Genomic DNA, 21,326 nt, shown 5'->3' on the forward strand with positions numbered 1-21,326 from the left:
CTGTAGGTGCAAATTGCAGAGACAAGTAAATGTGAGCATAGAAATGGAGGACGGTAGCAGGAGACCTTTCTGATCATTATAATTGTCTTCTTGCATGAAGAGATGCTTTGAGAGAGCAAAGAAATGCTGCCAGAAGCAAACATGTCAAAGCCCTTAGAAAAACAATAGAATCGAACACCCTTGCAACTGAGACAAACATTTTTAAAAGGTGCTTCACTTCCTTTGAGTTTTTGGTTTTTTTTTCAAAGACCAGTTTTCAAACTTAATTAGCATTCCTAAGACATAAAAGACCTTCTCTGACATGGAAAATGGTAGAAGATATGCAGAAAGCAAATGCGTTACCTTAGCTACCTGTTTGGGGTGACATTTTAAATACAGAAAATAAAGCTGGTGGAATTATAGTGACCTTTCAGCCTGAACAAATAAAATAACATCTGCCAAATCTAAATGGCTGCCTCTAGCTGTAGGAAATGATATGCATCTTTGAACACTAATGCATAGGTCTTTAGTAGAGCTAGCTTTAGTAATACCTCCTGGACCTAAACAATTTATTTCCCAATGGAGCATGAACGGCTGAAAATTCACAGAGTGTGGTATATGTGGCAAGGGGCACATGGGGAGCAACCATGGCTGTGCATGTGGGGAAGCTGTCTGCATAGTTTTCCTCCCTCTAAATCTATCATGACACCCTCTTTTTCTTTGGAAACCCAAGAGGAGCTGCTCAGTTTATCCATGTATGTTTGCGTTGTTCCTCCTATATGTTCACATTGCTGTGTACTGAAGCAGTCTTCCAAGTTATTTTCCCTTTCTAAGTTTCCTCTGGAAAACCAGGGCATCTGTGGCCTGGGAGCCAGTGGTAAGCAAACAAATTGCTGTTAGAAAGGAAACTAGTGGGACTAAAAAGGGAAAGCTTCTCTTTATGATATTCTCCATAGGAAAAGAATAACCTTTAAAATGACTTTTCCTGCTGCCCCAAGCACTTTTGCCTTCTGGTCTCAGCTATACCAGCAGAGAGAGCAAGTTCTTAATTGTGCTCTCGAAAAGCTGAGAAGATCAGTTCATAGTTTTTATTACCTTCTTTATCAGGAACATTTATATGCCTTCACCTCAAATACTTCTTAAATTCAGAGCTGCTGCACATGGAAAACCTAGTTCTGCACTTGGGTGATTGGGATTCACAGGGGAAGGAAATATCATGGGGACACTGGTGTTTTACCTACCTGACATAGAAGGGATGCAGGCCCCATGAATGCAACAGTAATTAGCCAAAAATACTGAATTTCTTAATGGTTTCCAAAGGTTAAAAGAAGTTCATGCAATTTGCTGCCTGGATTAATAAAAATGTTTTCTAATTTAAGCAAATAGTGCTTTATAATTATTATTATTAGCAGTAACATTATTAGCATTATGTACAACTTTGGTTTCGTTTGTGATATGGAGAGCATTTTTTAGTCACTGTGCAAACAGCTGCAAAGACATGTATCATATCTTCTTTGAAGAAGCCATAAACTGCAATCTAGGCCAAGAATCAGGCTTGTAACAGGAGATAATTTGGAGATGGGGTGTCAGTCTGAACAAGGAATTCCACCTCTGGCATCTGGCATATGTCTGAGGGATTTTCAGTGACAAGGATGGGTAGTTAAAGAACTGTCTGCTCATGATACAGATGCTAGAATTACATTTTATTATATTTAATTTACTTGTAAGCTTTTGTGGTTTTTTTTCACCAGTGCTGTATCTACAAACCTGGCCATAAGACCTACCGTACCAATATCTTTTTAGTTTCAGTATTAAACTCCCAAGATGAAATGACTGGCGTGGTAGATGAGGGGAGAGCAGTGGATATGCACTTCAGGAGGGCTTTTAACACTATCTCCCATAACATCCCCCATAGAGAAGCTCTTGATGTATGGACTGAATGAGCAGATGGAGACGTGGATTGAAAACTGGCTGAATGGCCGGGCCCAGGGGGTGGTGTGACACAAAGTCTAGTTGGAGGCCAGTAACTAGTGGTGTACCCCAGGGGTCAATACTGGATCTTATCCTTTTTGGCATCTTTCTTAATGATCTGGATGATGGGGCAGTGTATACCCTTAGCAAGTTTGTGGATGACACAAAACTGGGAGGAGTGGCTGATTCATCAGAGGACCATGGTGCCATCCAGAGGGACAATGACAGTGTGGAGGGATGGGCTGACAGGAACCTTACACATGAGGTTCAACAAGGAGAAGTGCAAAGTCCTGCACCTGGGGAGAAACAACTCCAGTCACCAGTATGTGTTGAGGGATGCCTAGCTGCAAAGCAGATCTGCAGAAAAGGATTGGGGGGTCCTGGTAGAAACCAGGTTGAACATGAGCCAACAGTGTGCCCTTGCAGCGAACAAGGGTAATGGTATCCCAATGGTAAGGTTTTGCCAGCCCATTGAAGGATGTGATCCTTCTCCTCTACTCAGCACTGGAGAGGCCACACTTGAAGTACTGGGTTCAGCTCTGGACTCTTCAGTACTGGAGAGAGACATGGACACACTGGAGAGAGTTCAGCAAAGAGCCATAAAGGTGATGAAGGGACTGGAGCACGTCTCCTGTGAGAGAGCTGGGACTGTTAAGCTTGGACAAGAGAAGGCTCAAGGGTGGTCTCATCAATGTCTATAGATACCTAAAGGGAAGGTGTAAAAAGGACAGAGCCAGGCTCTGATCAGTGGTACCCAGAGCCAGGATGAGAGGCAATGGGCACAAACTGGCACACAGAAGGCTCCATCAAGAAGCACTTCTGTGCTGTGTAGGTGATGGATCATTGGCAGACGTTGCCCAGAAAAGTTGTGGAGTCTCCTGCACCTTGGAGATATCCAAAGAAACACCTGAATATGGTCCTGGGCAGCCTTCTCTGGGTGACCTGCTTGAGGAGGTGGTTGGACAGATGTCCTCCAGAAGTCCCCTTCCAACCTCAGCCTTTCTGTGATTAAGTTTGTAATGGAAGGGTAAAGCATATCACCCTAAGTTAGTCAGTCTCAACAGACATACCAGAGCCAAAACAAGGTTTGGAGATATCCTTAAGAGCTCTTCTAACCTGAAGCGTGTTTTGGGAACCAGCACTGGGGATTATTCCCTGGCCACATGCCAAGGGCTAGTGCCTGATGCTGAGTGGGGAGCAAGTGTTCCCTCCACAAGTCCCAGATGAGCCTTCCAGCTCCAGCATTTTCCCCCTCATCCTGATTAGGAGCAGATTGCCCTGTGTTTCCTGGCAACCCTCTGTCCATCTTTACCCACTTGAAAGCACTCCTGTGCTACATTAGGCTCTTAATTGTTCTGATTTTCAGGCCAACCTCTTGAATTCAGACTTGATACTGAAAATGTTGTACTTTGTTTAGACATATAGCTGTTTGGGAACTACCTGCACACAGATTTTGTGTTTGTTTTGTTACCTTTGTAGCATTTTAAGAATACAGTATTCCAAATTTTAAAAGCCTTCTATCAGTTATACCTTTCAGTCTTCAAATGAAGATTCATATACTGAATGGGAATAACAAGCTTATACATACACATCTGTATACAAATATGATAGTGTTTGTGTTGCAAAACCTTGATTATTTTACCCCTACTAAAAATAGTGTTAAAAATTGGTCATATACACCTCGGGCTGTCCTTCTCAAAATATGATGTAAAAAAGATTGATGTGGTCTTTTCTCTTTTCTCCTGTTTGCCCAGGGAATTCCTGCCACAGCAAAAATCTTCATTTTTGTTGTGTGCCTGTGTTATCTCTGCTGTCTTTTCTGAACAACTTTACAAACAAAATGGCTGTTGAATTCACAGTAAGCTTAAGGTTTTGTTATAAATTCATACCTTTTGATACCAGCTATTCCTCAAAGCATTTTTTCTCGGAGGCATTTGCTATCCTTCAGTGCTTCTGGGGGTTTGAGCTATATGTTAAGATGGAACTAATAATGAAATTGAATATTCCTATTAGACTAAAAATTGTAACTCTCTAACAACACAGTTTATTTTCAAGTCCTAGATGTAATTGCTGTCTTGCCAGCTCATACTATTTTTTTTTCCTCTGGCTTGTGTGCTACTGCCAGCATGTCACCTCTTATGTTCCTTCATCTTTCTCTATAATGCTCTATTGTACATTGCAATATTAAAAGGGCAAACTGGGAGGTCTGTAAGTTGTCAAAATTCCCATTAGATTGCTAAGGGTCTTTTTCTCACTGGGGCCCTTTGGATTTGGCCTATGGCAATTGATGAAAGGCTGAAATGAAAATGCTGCCATTTGCCCTAGACCTTTCTCCCCAGACAAAAACCAAACCAGAAACTTTATTCCAAAGATTTCTGAACATTATATTTGCAAAGCGCAAAGACAGAATTTATGGTGTGGTGTTCAACTTAGTATTCAAGACCTTTTCTTTGTGAGATGCTGATCAGCACTGCTAATACTATTAGCTGGCAAATTTGTTTTTGAATTTAATCTTATATAAAATTCTTCAAGCAAGCAACATTTAAAGTACATTCACTATTAGTCAGGACCACTTATAAGCACCAACAGGAAGTTAGCTTGAATTCATGTTAAATAACACTGACAGTCATTTGCATATCACATAGAGGTCACATGAGTACTGTCTGTCCGTGTCTTAATGAGTGACTAATCCCACATTCCTTCCTGAATGCTTATAGATTGCTCCATCCAAACAGTGAGCATTAAATTGTTAGGTGTTTTGTATTGGAGGATTAACTGATAGCTTTTCCTGAGTACTTCAAAGAAAAAGCTGAAGCATAGACTGCTGTATAAATAGGATGAAAAAATAGTTATTTACAACATAGATATTTCCAAACAGAATTCTCAGTTGTGTGTTTTCCCTGAGCTAGAAAGAGCAGGCAGGTCCTATCAAAGCTCTTATAAGCAATTTGGAAGGTTTTTTGGAGGCAGAAAGGGGAAGGTTGGCAATAGTTCATTTTTACTGGTTAGTGGAGGCAGCTAGCTCCTGCTGTTTCACAGTGTAGGATTACGTGCAAGGCCCCAAGAGTGACACAACCCAGATTCATCCTGGCACACACCAGTAGTCATGAAAGAAAGATGCGTATATGGAAGGAAACACATTATATTTTGTCTATGGGGATGAAATATAGCCTGTACCCTACCCACTCTGATTCTCTGGTATTTGTACTACTGCTGCTTCTTTTGACTTTTGCAAAAGATTCTGCAGGCATCTCCTCTGCTTTAAAAATGATATTTTTCTTTCCTGCACCAAGGAAATCACAACCACCATTTGTTTTCCTGTGGAAATTGACAATGGAAAGCTGCTTTTTCTGCAGGCAGCTTCATCTATTTAATTTATCAAAGACACCAGAGAAAATAACAAATAACATGGGTTCTTGTGAATAACAGAGTGAAGTTTTTCCCGTTTCCAGGTGGTGAGTTTGACCAGACATTCACGAGCTCACCACTGAAGGGTTTCCTAACAGAGCTGGCTATGAGCTGGTGCAGACCTCAAGGGTATTTACCCCCCTAGCTGCTCCAGTGCTTCACCTCCATATTGAACCCACTCCCTGAACAGTTCAGAGCAATAAATAGCCCATGTCCCTCTGGAAATGGTTTGAGAGATGGATGCTGGGAGAGAATCAGCTTCCCTGGAGGGGCCTCAGCATCTCAATGTGTGCAGTGTGAATAATAAACACCGGTACCCAGGAGGAGCCTGCTCCCAGACTGCAAGGTCTCCAGCTGTGGGACTTTCAGAGTGTGCTGTTGTACACTTTGCTCCTGTGGAAACTAATACAGGGCTAAGAAAGGCAAAGGGTTCTTGATACGTTATCCTAGTCTTATTCTAATATGGTGTTGGGATGCTGCATGGCTGCTTATCTGGAGACCTGAAAGACACACTTGCTGCCCGATGCTTCAAATAAGCCAGAGGCACTGCTTTCCAGCTGTGCCCATTTCTTAACTCTACAAGTGGTCACTTCTTCAAGTGTCGTCAAATAAGTGATCGTGAGACAGGTGCATCTTCCCCACTGGTCTCACAAGGAGTGTCTTGGGACCATTTCCAAGGGCTATTATCATAATTCTATCATAGCTGGGAAGGAACAAAGGAACAATTCAGCTTCTGCTGCAGCCCTGGGGGCTGGTGAATTGAGGATGCCTATGATTATATTCTTGTGACAGCTGCATGGTATGGATTCTTGGCCATGACTAATTTCCTTTCCAGGGAATGCCTGAAGGTCTCTGGGGGAATCTGTGATTTTCTGCCCCTTGATTCTTCTTGATATCTTTAGCCTGGGACACGGAGGCAAACCTGGATTTGTTTCCCAGGATGTTTTAGGATGAATAGCATGCAGACAGACTTAGTAGCAAATGAAAATATGATGTGAAGAGGAAGGTAGGAAAGAGGGGAAAGAAATTCTGTGTAAGTCACTATTGATCATGGACGTCAACTGTTGTTCAGAAGACAGAGACAGCCTTCCACTTGAAGACCCCTGAAAAAGCTTTCAGGCTGCAGGAGGAAAAACAGGAGACTATAGAGGAGTCAGGAACTGAACTTAGCTCTTTGGAGTGCCCTAGCATTAATCAGCAAAGCCATGTTTCCCTAACAGTTTTGGGTAAATGTTGTTGGTTTAGGAAGCCTTTATGTAGTCTTTGAACATGATGGGACATCCCTTGGCCTCTCAGAGGACACAGAGCAGGGAAGATCTCTACTCTGTCTGGTCTGGTTTTGCGTTCCTTCGGGAAGCCTCTCATCCCCAGGAGTCTGGTCTCACATGGGCATCACTTCCAGGGCTGCAGCCATGGTGACATGTAGAAAACTCCAGTATTTCCCACTAGTGGAAACCAAGGGGCCTCTGGGGCCCACAGCAATTTCATCAGCTCTTGATGAAGCAGTGGCTGTGGTTAAAGAGCACACAGGTATGCGGTGTCATACAAGAAACAGGAGTGCAGTAAAAGTTGTTAGTTGTGCTGCTGAACATCTAAATGGCCTCGTCCCTGGTTAAACAGGAAAGGCAGCTGTTACGCAGCATCAGTGGCAACAACTAACTGAAGAAACACTGTGAGACATGTAGCTATAGATGGCTCCACCATGCTACAGAGTTTTTTTCTAATTTCATTTCATCATTTTCCTTTTTTATTCTGGCCCATAGTGAGTCATGCAGAAAAAGCATGAATGTTTGCCCCTGTGAAGTATCAGGGCAGTGTCTTGGGAGCTGCAGATGATGTCTATATCACATCTTCTGACAAGGTTGCACCATCCTTGTCTCAGAGGAGCAGCTGATGGCCACCAGGCTCTGCCCTGGGCCCTGATGCTACAGAGGGAAAAGCTGTTGTGAGGACAAGCTCCACAGGCAGGGCATGGACAGCCTGTAAGCATGGGGAGGCACAGACCAGTTGGGATATTCTGGGGCTGCCAGGCTGGCAGGGAGACCTGGCAGGTGAAACATGTGGAATGCTCCGGTTTTGAAATTAGAAACATGGAAATAATGGAACTAAAGGTTTTTTTTTTTTTGTCTGTCCTGTCTTCTCCTTATTAAATCTGCACCTCCTCATACCTGCTCCTACCGTCTCCCTATAACAGCAGTTCACATACCATAGCTCTGCAGATTGGCCTTATCAAGAAAGGAAGAGTGCTGGGGTTGACTGGTCACATTTGATGAATTCAGATGGTAGGAAAATTCAGAAGGCCATAAAAATTCAGATGGCCATAAAATGCTGCTATATGACTTGTGGCCATTTGGAAAGGATCACCTAGTCTTGAAGGATGCTGGAGAATGTTTTAGAGGTCATAACAAAACAGATGTAATCATTTGTTTATGATCATAAAGTGTCCTGCTTGGTACAAAAGTAAAGGAGATATTTCTCTGATATCTTTGAATAGTACAAGGGAAAATTAAATACAAGAATTTAGGTTTTTGTTTTGATTTTTGTAATGGAGGCGTATTCTGGAAATAAAGCTTTTAACATCTTTTATGATGAAATATTCCCCAGTGGGATCTGTCCTCATGGATCTCATCTCAGTGACACAGATGAAGATGCTGCACTCATAATTTAAAGTAAATTAAGACCAGACTTTTGACTGCTGGTAAATTGCCAGAACCGTGCTTGGTTGGACAAGCTTTGGTCACTGCTGTGCTACAGAATGTATTTCAGTTTCCTTTTGCACATTAAACCTTAATGCTCCCATCAAAAAATAATTTGATTGGAGAATTAAAAATTGGCTGTTACAGTTTGTTCCTTCCTAGAAAAAGGAATTAAAGCTGAACTGATTTGTCCCCTTTTTCAGAACAAAAAGAATAAGTGTTAGCATGTTCTGATAAGAAAGTAAGTGTTCCTGCTAAGGAAACTTTTTTTTTTTTAAAGTATTCGTGCACACCTAGTAAAAAGGCACATAAGAAGCAAAATAGAACAATCTGTTGTTATTTAACACAGCAAATACTGTTGAGATACAAATACAGTTAAGTTTTTCTGGTAACCAGGCAACAGAAGAAAATACCATTTTTCTGAATTGCTGTTTATTCTACTGTTTTTTAGCTCTACAGTAGTGATTTTTATTCTCCACACCTCAAACACAGAAAGAGCAATTGTTCACGGTATGGCTAAATTGTTTAATGTACTGTTTGATACAGGGCAAATTAGACATAAGAATAAATGTCTCAGATTGCTACAGCTAGCCATTAATGATTTTTGATCTCACAAATGTTTCAGTAGATTATGTAACGTAAGCAAATGTCCTCTACTGACTTAGGCAATTGTAATAAATATAGACTACATGAGGCATGAAATCAGAACATTTTCATTTTTCCACAGAATGCAAATGGTCTCCCATTCATGTGTATCATCCTAAGGACTTTTTAGATTAAGCACATGGTAGCAATGTAATCTTTGACACTTCTAAACCGAAGGCTTTTTTCCAGAGCTGCGTATATTACCATCAGATGGATGGTTTCATTAAGGTGAAAATCTGTAGCAAGAAGTGCTCAGAGCCATAGCCAGGCTGGGCTTTCGTATGTCTTGGTGCTTGTGCATGCAGATACTTGCGTACATTTTCTAAATGAAAAGGAACTGAATATAACTCTTCTTAATCTCCAAAATCTCAATTTCTGGCTAAAGATTTGCAATAAAGTGTGCAGGTGGAAGAAAGGAGGTGAGTGCAAATGGAAAACTTTGGGATAAGAAGCCCAGAGGACCTCAGAAGACTGAAAGACATTGACTGAGCCAAACTATATGCAAAGAGAACATCTCAGTCCCACATACATGGGAACAACATGTCCACCAGCAATAAGAATTTGGTTTTGCTGTTCCATTTATTACAAGACTCAGCCTTCTATGCTAAAGGGAATTGTGTCTGTGAAGCACAATGGAGCAACTTCTGAAATAATTTCTTAGAAAGTAGTAATGGGCATAAATGACACCCAGTTACTGTGAAGAATACTGAGTAAAAAAACAAGATCTCCTCTTACTCCCAGAATTCTCCAGTTTTAATGACACCAGGATATTTACCTACGGTCTTTCTTGAAAAAGTTCTTTGAGACATGAACAGGCTGTAGTCAGGTTGGAAGCCTTCAGCCCAGCTGCCAGCGGCATCTCAATTTTCTCTTCCAGAATATCTGAAATCTGAGGAATTGTCTCCTGTTTGGAAAGTATTTTGAGGATCTCTTTGTCTGCCTTGTACTGTGGCAAGAACTGGGGGAGATTTATTCACATATTCAGGACAAACTATCACATTCCTAAGAATAAGGGAGAAAGGAGGGAGATTTTCTGCACAACAGATAAGGGCAACTTATCCCTACAGTGGGCTTACAAAACGTCACTTGGCTTTGAATTTGCTGAGTAAATGCTATACCTTACTCTTACAGGAAAGTATTACGTTGGTCAGCTGCCAATTCCTGGGGAATGAACCCTGTGAGATTATTTACATGCATCCCAGTTAATCAATTAATGTTTGTAAAGCACTTTAACTTGGAAAGCACTCTTATAAATATTTGGTATTATCATATAATTACACTACCACATCTCAATTAAATGTGCAATTGGGCATGGTTTAATTATGCAATTAAATTGTCACCAGAAGTATTTCAAATGTAGGTATGTCACTCTATGCTGACCCTCCTCAAGTTTAGCATGAGAACCTGGGGTAAAATGAGGACTCTCGACTTTTGAAACTCTGGAGAGTTTCTGATCAGAATTAATGTCTCTTTTGCTAGCACAGAAATATATATATATTTTTCTGCAAACACAAATATAGGTGACTCTTTGCTTCTATTTGACTTACATCCTGAACATTTATTGTGTGCAGCATAAAGGCTGGTCTGCTTTCCTGCTTGTTTCTGACTTTGCTGCCTTCCTTCATTAATATAATGGGGAAAAAAATGTCACTTGGGATCTTGTCTCGAATTTTATCCTTCAGGGTTATGCTTTATCAATGGTATGTATACTGTCCTGTTTGATACTGAAGTAAATTAAAACAATTAAATGCTGTAGTATTCTCCATTTCCTCCAGAGAGTAAAAAAGACATTAAGCCCCAAATAACAATATATAAGTTGCCATATGATTATTAGCAATATAGGAAATATTGCTTCCTACTCCCTTCTCTTGGGTTTTGTTGTGGTCTGTCTAGAAAGGAAGGAAGGAAGGAAGGAAGGAAGGAAGGAAGGAAGGAAGGAAGGAAGGAAAAGAATTAAAAGATCTGGTATTAATTTTTCATAGTACATTTTATACTCTTCTAACTTTTTCCAGCTATAGGAAATGCTGTTACTTCTAAGGATTTCTCCACAAATATAAGAGCTATAAAACTGTGGAATTTGAGAGAGGCGGCAGAGGGGTTTTTTTTTGTTTGCTTTTTGACTTTTCTCATGATTAGAAACATTAATAGACTATCTTGATTTATTAGATGAAGTACTTACTTTCCTAGATGGCAGAAGTGGTTACTTTCCTAGGTGGCAGTATTGTTACCATACTTCCCATTCCTCCTTTCTTCCCGTCCCCCTCTGATGCTCAAACTCTCTCTTCTTCACTCCTTGTCATTTCTTCATGTCAATTAAATGTTCTTTGGGGAAATGGATAGGAAGCTTTTGTATATTGTACAGCACCTGCACAAGGCTATAGTTGAGGTCTCTAGATGTAATCACAACTGAAACAATAACGCACCTGCAACTCCATGTGCATTGGCAACAATTTGCTCCACATGAACCTACGATAGTTTCCAATGCAGAACTGTCATTAATTCTTCCTATTTCTTTCTTGAATGGCTGTATGTAAGAGCCACAACCAGGCCTCAGGAAAAAAAATATGAGTTCCACCAGAATGATACCAGAGGACCAGAATAAGAAAAACTCTTCAGGGCAGGAACTACCTCTGAGTGTGTCTGAATAACATTTGCTGACAACAGGACTCTTGTGAGTGTCTAAGATGCGATTACATAACGCATATATATATAAAATGGAATGTGTCATTACTGCAGTGTTAAGCTATATTTAGAAACCACAACAAAATAAGTACTTTTTTTTTTTTTAATTTCACTGTGGGTAAAAAGTCTGATATATGAAGCATTTTATTAGACCATCTTTTTATTTAATAACTGCTAATTTGCACCAACATCAATTGCTGGTACAATTAATTGTGGATGCAAATGAGAATGTTTAGCTGTCTAATCACCTGATTGTGCCTATAAATCAGTGACAGTAATTATGTGTGTAAATGCTCATTTCAGCCTGCAATTAATTTGGCCAAAATTGATAGGACAGAAAAAAAAAAAAAAAAAGAAAAAAAAAAACAACTTGGGCTGAAATTTGGTCCCCAGTGTGTAAAAAGAGAAAGTATCTTCTTCTGCCTCTTGTGTCTAAATTGCAGAGAGCTAAGTAGACGAAGAGCAATGACTCCCCAATCCCCAATAACTCACTGCCAATGTTTCACAATAAAGTGCAATGGGAGAGGAAATATTTCCATAAGGGTTCATTAATCACAAAGTATTTGCCATGCACAACCACTCTGCAGAGCAGGTAAAGAACCCTCGGGGACGTTGCCTGGCACAGCATGTCATTTTCATAATAGGAAAAGTATTTTTTGCACAAATGCTGTAGAACTGAAGTTGCAGATGGCTCCATTGGCAGGGCTGGAGCCTCCTGGCACAATGCTCGGCAGCCAAAGCTACTTTAGATATTTATAGCAAGGGTTAGTGATAGCTCAAAAGAAGGATGCTGAAGATGCTGTCTGCCCCACTGTGTGCAATATTCCCAGGTGCACCCCTTGAAAGGACATATGTGACAGGCCAAAAGCAAACAAACACAAAACACAAACTGCAGAATGATATGCAAGTCTTACCTGTCCCTGTTGTGGGGCAGGACACTAGGGAGGTCTAGGAACAACTAAACTGATTGCACCTGAGAACCTGGGGATCCAACAGACCACACTAGCAGAACTATATGGAAAAGATGGTTTTCCACCTCCATGGCTTCTTTGAGAACTGGGCATCAGGCCATTTCACCCTACCTAACCTTGAGGACACGGAGAGCCCCTGTTATCCCAGTATACTCTAACCCATCTGGACCTGCTCAGTTTATTTGCATGAGAGGTGGGGTTGATATCTTTCTTTCTGTACCTCTGTGGTCTTGGTCTCTGAGTCGTTCATTGCTACTTCACTCCCAGATGGAACTTTGATAAAATTCAGAACCACCTGATATAATTCTAATTTCAGTGTGAATTTAGTGTGTTTTCCTTATATACTGCTACAATGTGCAGCAGAAATGCTGCAGGCTCAGATATGTGTTCTCAGTTCTTTGTGCTACTCCTTGTTTGTGTTTGATGCATGGTCCTGAGTGAAGCTGTTGCTCTGCTGTGATATGTGCATTGGGTACAAGGACAGTGGTCATTTGCTGGGACAACTGAATCTTGGGCTGTTCTGACAGACAATCTGAGATATTGTCAGGCAATGGGTGTTTTTGTTGTTGTTGTTGTTAGGTGGCTGTTCAGGATATAAAAACTTGCATGTGACACTCTTCCAAGGGCTGACCCATGTGATCTATTTGCCTAAGTACCAAAAAAGGTTTTAGCTCCCCTCAACAATGTGCAACATTGCAGGTTCCCTTTTCCAAGGCTGTTACTTGGACCCACTGTGTGCTAAGGACTTCATGGCTTCTAGGCAACTAGAAGAGAGCTCCTGGTCTACCTGATGCCGAGCCTGGCTCTGTCAGGAACTGAACATCATTCTTTTTTTCTGTGTATGAAACTACAACTTGTGGGATTTCAGTTCCAGAATATTTTAAAAGTTTTGTTCTATTTTGTTTTATTTTGGTCTGATTTGGGATGAAAATCTTACCCAAGAATTACCACGGAATAGAGATTTCTTAGCAGAAATTTCCTGCTTCCTTCAGGAACTTGGTGGGATGGTTACGATGAAGAATATGTATCTGAGAGAGGAGAGGCCAGAGAAGACTCAGCCTGACCTACAGACAGACAGACATAGCATTCAGAAACAATTCAGCTGACACGTGCTTTCTGCCCATTACTTCTCTCATCTGCTGATTACCACTATCAGCAGCAGCAGCCTGTTGGGCTCCTGGCTCCTGCTGCTGCTCCCTGCTGCTGTGGCACGTGAGAGCTCTTAGTGAGTCATTTCCAATAACCAAGGGGACTCACAGCCACATCTCCACCTCTCCTAAAATAGAAGCTCACTGCTAGATCTTCTCTCCTTCTAAAACAGGCAACCTATGAGAAAAAGCACTATACATTTATCAGTATCTGAAACATAATAATAAACTCACTAGAGCTGTGGAGAAGCAGGGCTATGATCTAAGCAATAGCAAGGGCCCAGGCTGACAGTGCAGGTGGTCTCCCAAGGTGAAATAGAGCCACATGGAAATGGGCTCCATTCTTTGTAGTCTGCGGTCTTTGCAGTAGAGGCCATTGTAGAATCAGCTATTTTTCCTTCCATTATTTGAAAAAAATCTCTGAGGGAGGCCATATAATCAACACATCCCCCTCACATTTCAGTTCAGAAAACTGTCTTTGAAAGGAATACTATTTAACAAATAAGATAATACTAAGTTTTTTGAACAGTTTCATGAAGGCAAGTCTTGTCTGTGGTTTAGTTTACTCTTACCACATCAACTATTATAAATAGCAGGATGACATTCCTTTTAAATAAACATTCATTACATGGAAGTACATTGGGAAAATGTGGGTTATTTTCAAGCACAAGTGTTACCTACAGGTACATCATTCTGCATTTCTATAACCTCTCTTTTTTATTTCCAGGTATTTCCACACTATATATTTGGGTATCCGGAGTCGACGGAGTGGAGAGAATGACAGATGGCGGTTTTATTGGAAAATGGTGTATGAGTATGCAGATGTGAGTATGCTGCATTTGCTAGCCACGTTTCTGGAAAGTGCACCACAGCTGGTCCTGCAGCTCTGTATTGTTGTGCAGACTCGTACACTTCAGGCTCTCCAAGGTAGGGGTTCATTTAATCTATTTGTTTTTATCATTTTAGGAAGATGTAATTCCTATACATATTTATCCTTTCAAACTGCTGTGTCCCTTGCATAAGAGCAGATCTCGCCTGCTAGCTGCTATTAAGCTATTAAGCCGTTAACTATGACTCTGTCAAGAAAGCCTGTGCTGTTGGAGTTTTTAGTGTTTCTTATTGGCCCTGGATTGTGGGTAGGATTTACAATGTTTTGCTTTCTGCACATCTTGTAATAGAAGAGCTCTTCTGATTATCCACCAGGCCAATGTGAAAATTGCATCAATCAAATTACTGCTCCTCTCCCTATGCTTCTTTTTCTGAATGCTCAAAACCCTCCGAACTCCAGTAATGATGTTCATAGGGTATTATGCAAAACAGAAAACAGCACAGCAGAAAGCAGCTATTCTGTGAAGAAAATGCCAGAATCTGTGGAATACATGTCCATCAGTTCTCGGCCATGTTTATCTGAAATAATACAAGTCAGCTGCTGAGCATTACAAGAACACTCATTCCTTCAAGCTCTGGGTTTTCTCCTAAGGCTGATGCTTTCAGCAAGCATGATTACTTCTTTAAAATGGTAAATGCATGCACATGTCCTTCCAGGGGATTGTCAGTCACTGGAACAGGTATAAAAATACCTCATTCTCCACTTCTTTTTTGGTGCTACTTTTGGATATCTGGCAGCTTTCCTTTCATGTTGTACCATTGTTTTGTCTTGTGGCTGCATGTGGGCAGAAATTATTGGCAAGTGAATGAAGTGAATGAGAACTTGGGATCCCGGTGTCACAAATGTCATGAGGCAGTGAAGAGGGGAAGGGAGGACTGGGTGGGTGTGGGGGGGGGACGACAGAGGGAGGAAAGAAATACAACACTTTTGCTATTTGTTTTTAAGAAAATTCATGTGCTTGCCACTGTACAAGATTGAACTGTGACAGCACCTTGCTCCAAGAAGCTCTCAGTCTCATCATCTTATTATGAGTAAACATGTGGTGAGACTGTTTAGGTGTAAAGGAACTGGGAATAAAGGGGTAACTGCGAAAACCTTGATTCTGGGCAGTTTCCTGTGGATGGATCAGAGGTTTTCCATTTACTCGACTTTGAACTGATGTCTAATACAGGCTCTCCTGGTTCCTGTGGTGGTTTGTTTTGTTTTGTTTTGTTTTGATTTGTTTCTTTAGATCTGAAACTCCGTCACCTTAAGGGGAAAAGAAAGCCAAAGTTTCTATTTTAATTAGTTGCCTAAGGACTTCCTACAGCTATTTCTCAAAATGCTGCTGCCCCACACCAAGTCCAAACCCTTATTGTTCAGGAGATGCTATTATCACTTCAAGAAGCTTTGACCCTCCAGAAAAAGATGCTCCAGAGAGAGACTCAGGAGATTAACATAGCCTGAATACTGTACGGTCAGCTGTAATTGAGCTATCTTCATAAACTATTAATACAGAAGCCCTCTCACACTCATTGTTGTGCAATAACAGATCTGTTTATGAGAAATGTGGCTGGTGAGTAGGCACTAAGCCTGAGATGTACTCTGTAAATGGTTGTTAATTAGAGAAAACCTGAAATTTCAATTTAGAAGGCAAAAATTGTTCCTGAAGCCTGCAATCAACTCTGTAAAATCTGTATATCAGAAACCAGAAAGGGATAAAACTATAATTATGCATTTCAGCTGAGAAGGCTGACAATATTTACTGATCCGACCTTCCCCCATTTTCTTCCAGCATCCCAGGAGAAATGGCCCCATATAAAAAAATTAGGAAAACTAAACAAGCTTGTAGCATTTTCTTAAACAGTGGTACCATTATATTCTCCTGATGAAACTTAATATTTAACATATGTTGCCAGCTGTGAAAATCTTTTTTCTATTCTCTGTACTTCTTTAAAGAAATGCTAAAGATAATGCATTGTACTATAGGCTGGCAGATTTGCTGTGAGGTTGCATAAGGAGAACATAATTTCTCTCAGTGGTATCATGCTTCAACTGGGTGTTTAAAAAGGCTATCCATACTGTACATGCTTCAGCTAGCTGTCCGCTCACTGAGCCTGTTACAGATATTTCTAACAAGGATCAATGAACAGAGGTTTTGATTGATTTTCTTTGTTTAGAGAAAGCTGCTTGTTTTTTGTTATCGTTCCTTTAGCTCTCTCTCCCACAGGATAGCATTATCATGACAATTGGGAAGTGCTGACATTGCCGGTCCACCTCTTTAAAAGTGTGCTTACATTACAAACCACAAATTTGGCATGGGGAGCGAAGGATATCAGAAACGTTTTGGTCTCTCAGCAGAGTATTTCTAATATAAAGCCATTAATGCCCACAAGAAAAACTGTTAAATATTTTATTTATGAAACTTCATTTATTCCATTCTAAATGCACCAATATAGCCTTATTCCCAACAGGAGAATGCTGTCAGCATCGCTGTAGATCCCCTGTTTTATAATGGGTGTTGGCTAGGTGCATTTTCCTGCTTCTTTCAGTCCTTAAGCTTTGCTAATAAAGGTAAAAATACATACTGACATGTGCAGAAGTCCTTATGAAGATCAAGAAAAATGCAATGTGATGCATGCAAATCCTCCCTCTCAGTCTTCCATACAGTGCAGGGAGGGCCATTTCAAAAGCCCAGAGGATGCACCACAAGGATTCTTTAGCACTTGCTTGGGCTCCCTAAGTATGAATTAAGAAAATGCATTGTTAACTTCTAGCAAGGACTGTGTATCACTGTACCGTGACTGCTGCAGCAAAACATTGCTTAGGTAGGAGGCCACAGACAGTCAATACAGAGTGCCTTCATTCTTAGGCATTGGTACCCAAAGAAATCTGAATATTGATAAAATAGTATCAAAATCTCCTGCTTATTAACTTCAAATTTTATTCTTTAAGATTTCAACAAAACTTGAAAAATTAGAGGCAATGATCTTTCTTATTCTGCCTGCAGCCAGCAGCCATCTCCCTCCCAGAGTGGAAGGAGTGAAACAGATTATGGGGGAAGCTGATGGTTTCTGAGCACTAATTGCTCAAGAAGATAAACAAGTTCATTTTGATGTTGTAATAAAGTGGAGGTCTGCTAATCTTCTCTCACTCATTTTACCTATTACCTCCACCTTCTCCACCCTGGACGTTTGTGTCTGAGGAAATATCTACTGTCTAGAAGACAGAAGTCCCTAGAAAATAAGTAATTCCTCATTCTTTTCCTCGTGGGAGTCTGTTTCCCTTCTTTTCTCTTCATGCGCTCTGAGCACAGCACTCCCAGCAGCTTCTCTGCTGAGCCAGCAGCACCTCCAAACTGCATTGCCTTTTTTGTAATTACTCTGTAGAAAAGTAATCTAAGAAGCTTCATGGTGGGAGTCACTAGCTTCACCAGCCTTATTCTTGGTGGGAACTGTATGAGGAATGAGGCAACTCTGTATGTGTGGGGGACAATAGCAGAAAGTCCACAGAAAAAAATGATGCTCATCCTACATCCATCTGTTCGCATAAGGACATATATGTGGATAGAGTGTCTAAGCTGTCTGCAGATGAGCTAGCTCAGCTACTAGAAACAGTCTAACAGCAATATCCCAGAGGCCAGGGTGAGCAAAATGATCTCAGTGCAAGCCTATACCAACCACCTGAAACTCCTTGTGTGCTTGAGCACTTCTCTCCATATTTTCAATTGCACTCCCAGGGCTGGGCAACCAGGCCCTTCATTGGACCTTTGGTTCTTCAGTCCACAGAGAGATGAAATAACAAAGTTGAATGTGTTTGGATTATAGGATTACCCAATAAATTCGTTCATAGTGTCAGCACTGGAGAGGGAGGGGGACATAAGGTCAGCATAGGTCAGGGCTATCCCTTCCCGTGTCACATCATTTTGGAACCCTTCCTTCAGACTAGCAAACATCCCTGGGCCTTTTCGTTCTATTTCTTTGGGTTTTCCCACAGTTACATTTGATTTTAGAGACTCCCTGTGTTAACATTTGTGAAAACAAGCAAGCAACAGCCTACAGTTCTGACTGGAACTCCTTTATGTTAGCATAGACTTACTGCTATCTTATTCAAGGGCATGGTGTTGTAGCTGCTCCTAGATGAGCAGATAGACAAGATTCCTCCCTGGGTTTACCATACATTTCATTATGTATATTGTATTAATTAAGACATTGTTTAAATTATAGATTAGTTTCTCATTCCTGTTTACTGCATATTACGCTGGCTAGTCAGCACTTGACATTTTATTCTCCATCAGACCCTGGGGAGTTTGCTCTGGCTTCTCCATACAGTACTATTTATCAAAGTCTCTATCAAATTTTGATCAAAGTCTAATCAAAGTTTTTTATCATATAAAGCTACAGTTCTTTATACAGACTGACAGTAGTGCAGAAGCAAATGATAAATTCATCAAGTTTTGTTGAAGTTACCACACACACACTCACAGGGCCACTGGATTCTGCTGAAACCACATTTCCATGAAATCTCTCTGGCCAGCCATCTTCCCATTTTCTACCAACTCTGCTGGAAACTCCAACACTGTTTGTGTGCTGACACACAAATATCCACAGTGCCACCAAGGATCACTCTCTAGACTTTCTGCTCCAAACAGGTCACTGTTCCTGCCTGAGCTGAGCAAGAATTTCAGAGACTTGCTGGTAGTTTATGACATGGCTGTTAGGTCCTAGCTTTATCTGACTGAAGGAAATTATGTGTTAGCTAGTTCATTATAAACTCCTCTGGCAAAACTCATCCTCACGCATCAGGAATTCAAACTCTTTTCACATCAGTACAATAAACTGAAAGTCATTTAAGTCTTCTTTTTTTTTTTTTTTTTTTTTTTTTTTTTTTTTTTTTGTGAGGACAACGCTGTGCTTTACAAGGCTTTTTCCTGTTTCGCGACCTTCACAACAATTTTGGATTGCTGTGTAAAATGCTGTGTACATCTGCAGTGTTCTTTAAATAAATAAATAAAACAAAAATGAATTCTGATGGAAAATCTTATACAATTCAAAGTATATTTGTATGGAAATAAGGTGCAGCTCTTGAGTTCTGGGCAAGCTGCCACTGCTTTTCTGTGTGCTGTCAAGGTTCTGCACCACTGCAATCCAGCACCGGATTATATTCTCTCACCCGGAGAGAAAGAAAAGCAGAACAAGCAATAGTCACAGAATCTGCCTGCAACTTGGCAAAACAGATTTTCAGTGACAAAGATGAACAAATATGGTACACTATGGAGTAAATGTGTCATCTATAAATGACTTAAACTGATCAATATGTCCCCCTCGCAAATCTTAAAATGTTGTCTTGCACTCATTAGGGTAGAGCCATCATATTAGCACATCTGTGTTTCTGATAGGACGAGAGAGGACTTCCTGAAGGCAATCATGGCATACAATCCATTTCATAACCTGATTAGAATCTTAAAACTAGTTATATCCTCTGTCCTCAATATACCAGCTGGAAGTTTAATTCTCTGATTGATAAAGACCTTCTGCTGTTGTCCCGCCTTTTTAATATCGTCAGTGGTCTGTCCCTATTTATTCTTAACCTATCCCTATTTTTACACTTGTTCCCCGTGGAAATGATGATTCTGTGATCAGATAGTCCATTTCTGTCCTTTGTTCTTGACTTTAAACAACTTTTGAACTATTGTACTATTTCAATCGAATATAAAAATACAGCAGAAATCTCAAAGATAATCAAGTTTCTTTAAATGTTGTGGAAAATAAATAAATCAAAACAAACCAACAGGCTAGTCAGAGGAGAAAGAAAAAAAAGAAAAAAAAAGAAAAAAAGAAACAAATTAGACCCTCCACAAAGGGACAAAGCGGGCAGATTTCAGCCATTATCCATTTTGTTTGGCACCAGCCACTAGCCAGCCCAAGCATGTATCCTTCCATATGAGCCATTGCATTGCTCTCCCCTACCCAGTGGGACTATTGTGATAGACAGACAGAATTAGGGAATAGGAGACACTGTGCAAAGAAAGTCGTTCATTCTGCTGTTTTTCTCTCATCTCATGAGAGGTTCTGCATTCTCTTGATTATCTTCATAGACTTTGCAGTTTTAATTCATCAGTTCCAGTTTGAATTCATCATTGGGGAATATGGGTGACCAAGACCACAGATTATCTTAGATTGCATTTTGCCAGTACTCTCATATTTCTACTTGCAATATCTCACTAGGTATGACCTAGAATTGTAATTCCCTGTTGACTCAGACATTGCACTGGTTAATGCTAGTTATTTCATGATCCTTTAAAACACACAGGCTCTTCTGGTGTCATATCACTCTGATGAGGCTTCAATTACATTAAATTTTTTTATTAACAACTAAATGCATGTAATCTAATTTCATCTCTTTTTTTTAAATTTTATTTTATTTTTCCAAACTGCAAGGTTCTTGTGAATTTTCCACATATCACTTTCCTTTTCTACATCGATAATGTCTCCCAAAACCTTATATTGCTTCTTAAAACCAAGGTCAGTAAGAGAAATATTCAGAGAAGACTGGTTCCAAGTGTAATCAGTAAAGAAAAAATTAATAGTAATCCTTCTCCAGTCCAAGAGTTTTTCAATAGCATTTCAAGAGAATCCTGCAGTCTTATTTTTTTAAGCAAATTCATTTACCTGTCTTATCTATCTTCTACAAATCCCCCTCTTCTCACACTTTACCAGTATTTTCCCACCAGCATACTAATAGTTATTCTACCAAAGTTTTGATAGATTAGATCTCCCACATTTTATTTGTTGAGATAGAAGTTACAAAAGAAAGATATCAAGTTGGTCTCCACTCTGTGGCTCTGTTATGATCTACTTTTTTTTTTGGAAAATATACGTTACCTTCATCTTCAATTAGTTTTTAATTTAAAAGCTGCTCTAAAGCTATGATATTTTGTTTTGAAGCTCTCATTGTA

General features: G+C 40.3%; 1 protein-coding gene across 1 annotated transcript in view; it reads left to right on the forward strand.

The window, feature by feature from the left end:
* The window catches only part of XKR4 (XK related 4), a 221,715-nt gene that overhangs the window by 125,642 nt on the left and 74,747 nt on the right, over window positions 1-21,326 (forward strand). Inside the window, exon 2 of the mRNA XM_040550442.1 lies at window positions 14,228-14,427. Within this exon, the coding sequence (XP_040406376.1) occupies window positions 14,228-14,427 (200 nt within the window). The remainder of the gene's footprint in view (window positions 1-14,227; window positions 14,428-21,326) is intronic.

The sequence above is a fragment of the Cygnus olor genome, chromosome 2 (assembly GCF_009769625.2).
Source record: "Cygnus olor isolate bCygOlo1 chromosome 2, bCygOlo1.pri.v2, whole genome shotgun sequence".
Lineage (NCBI taxonomy): Eukaryota > Metazoa > Chordata > Aves > Anseriformes > Anatidae > Cygnus > Cygnus olor.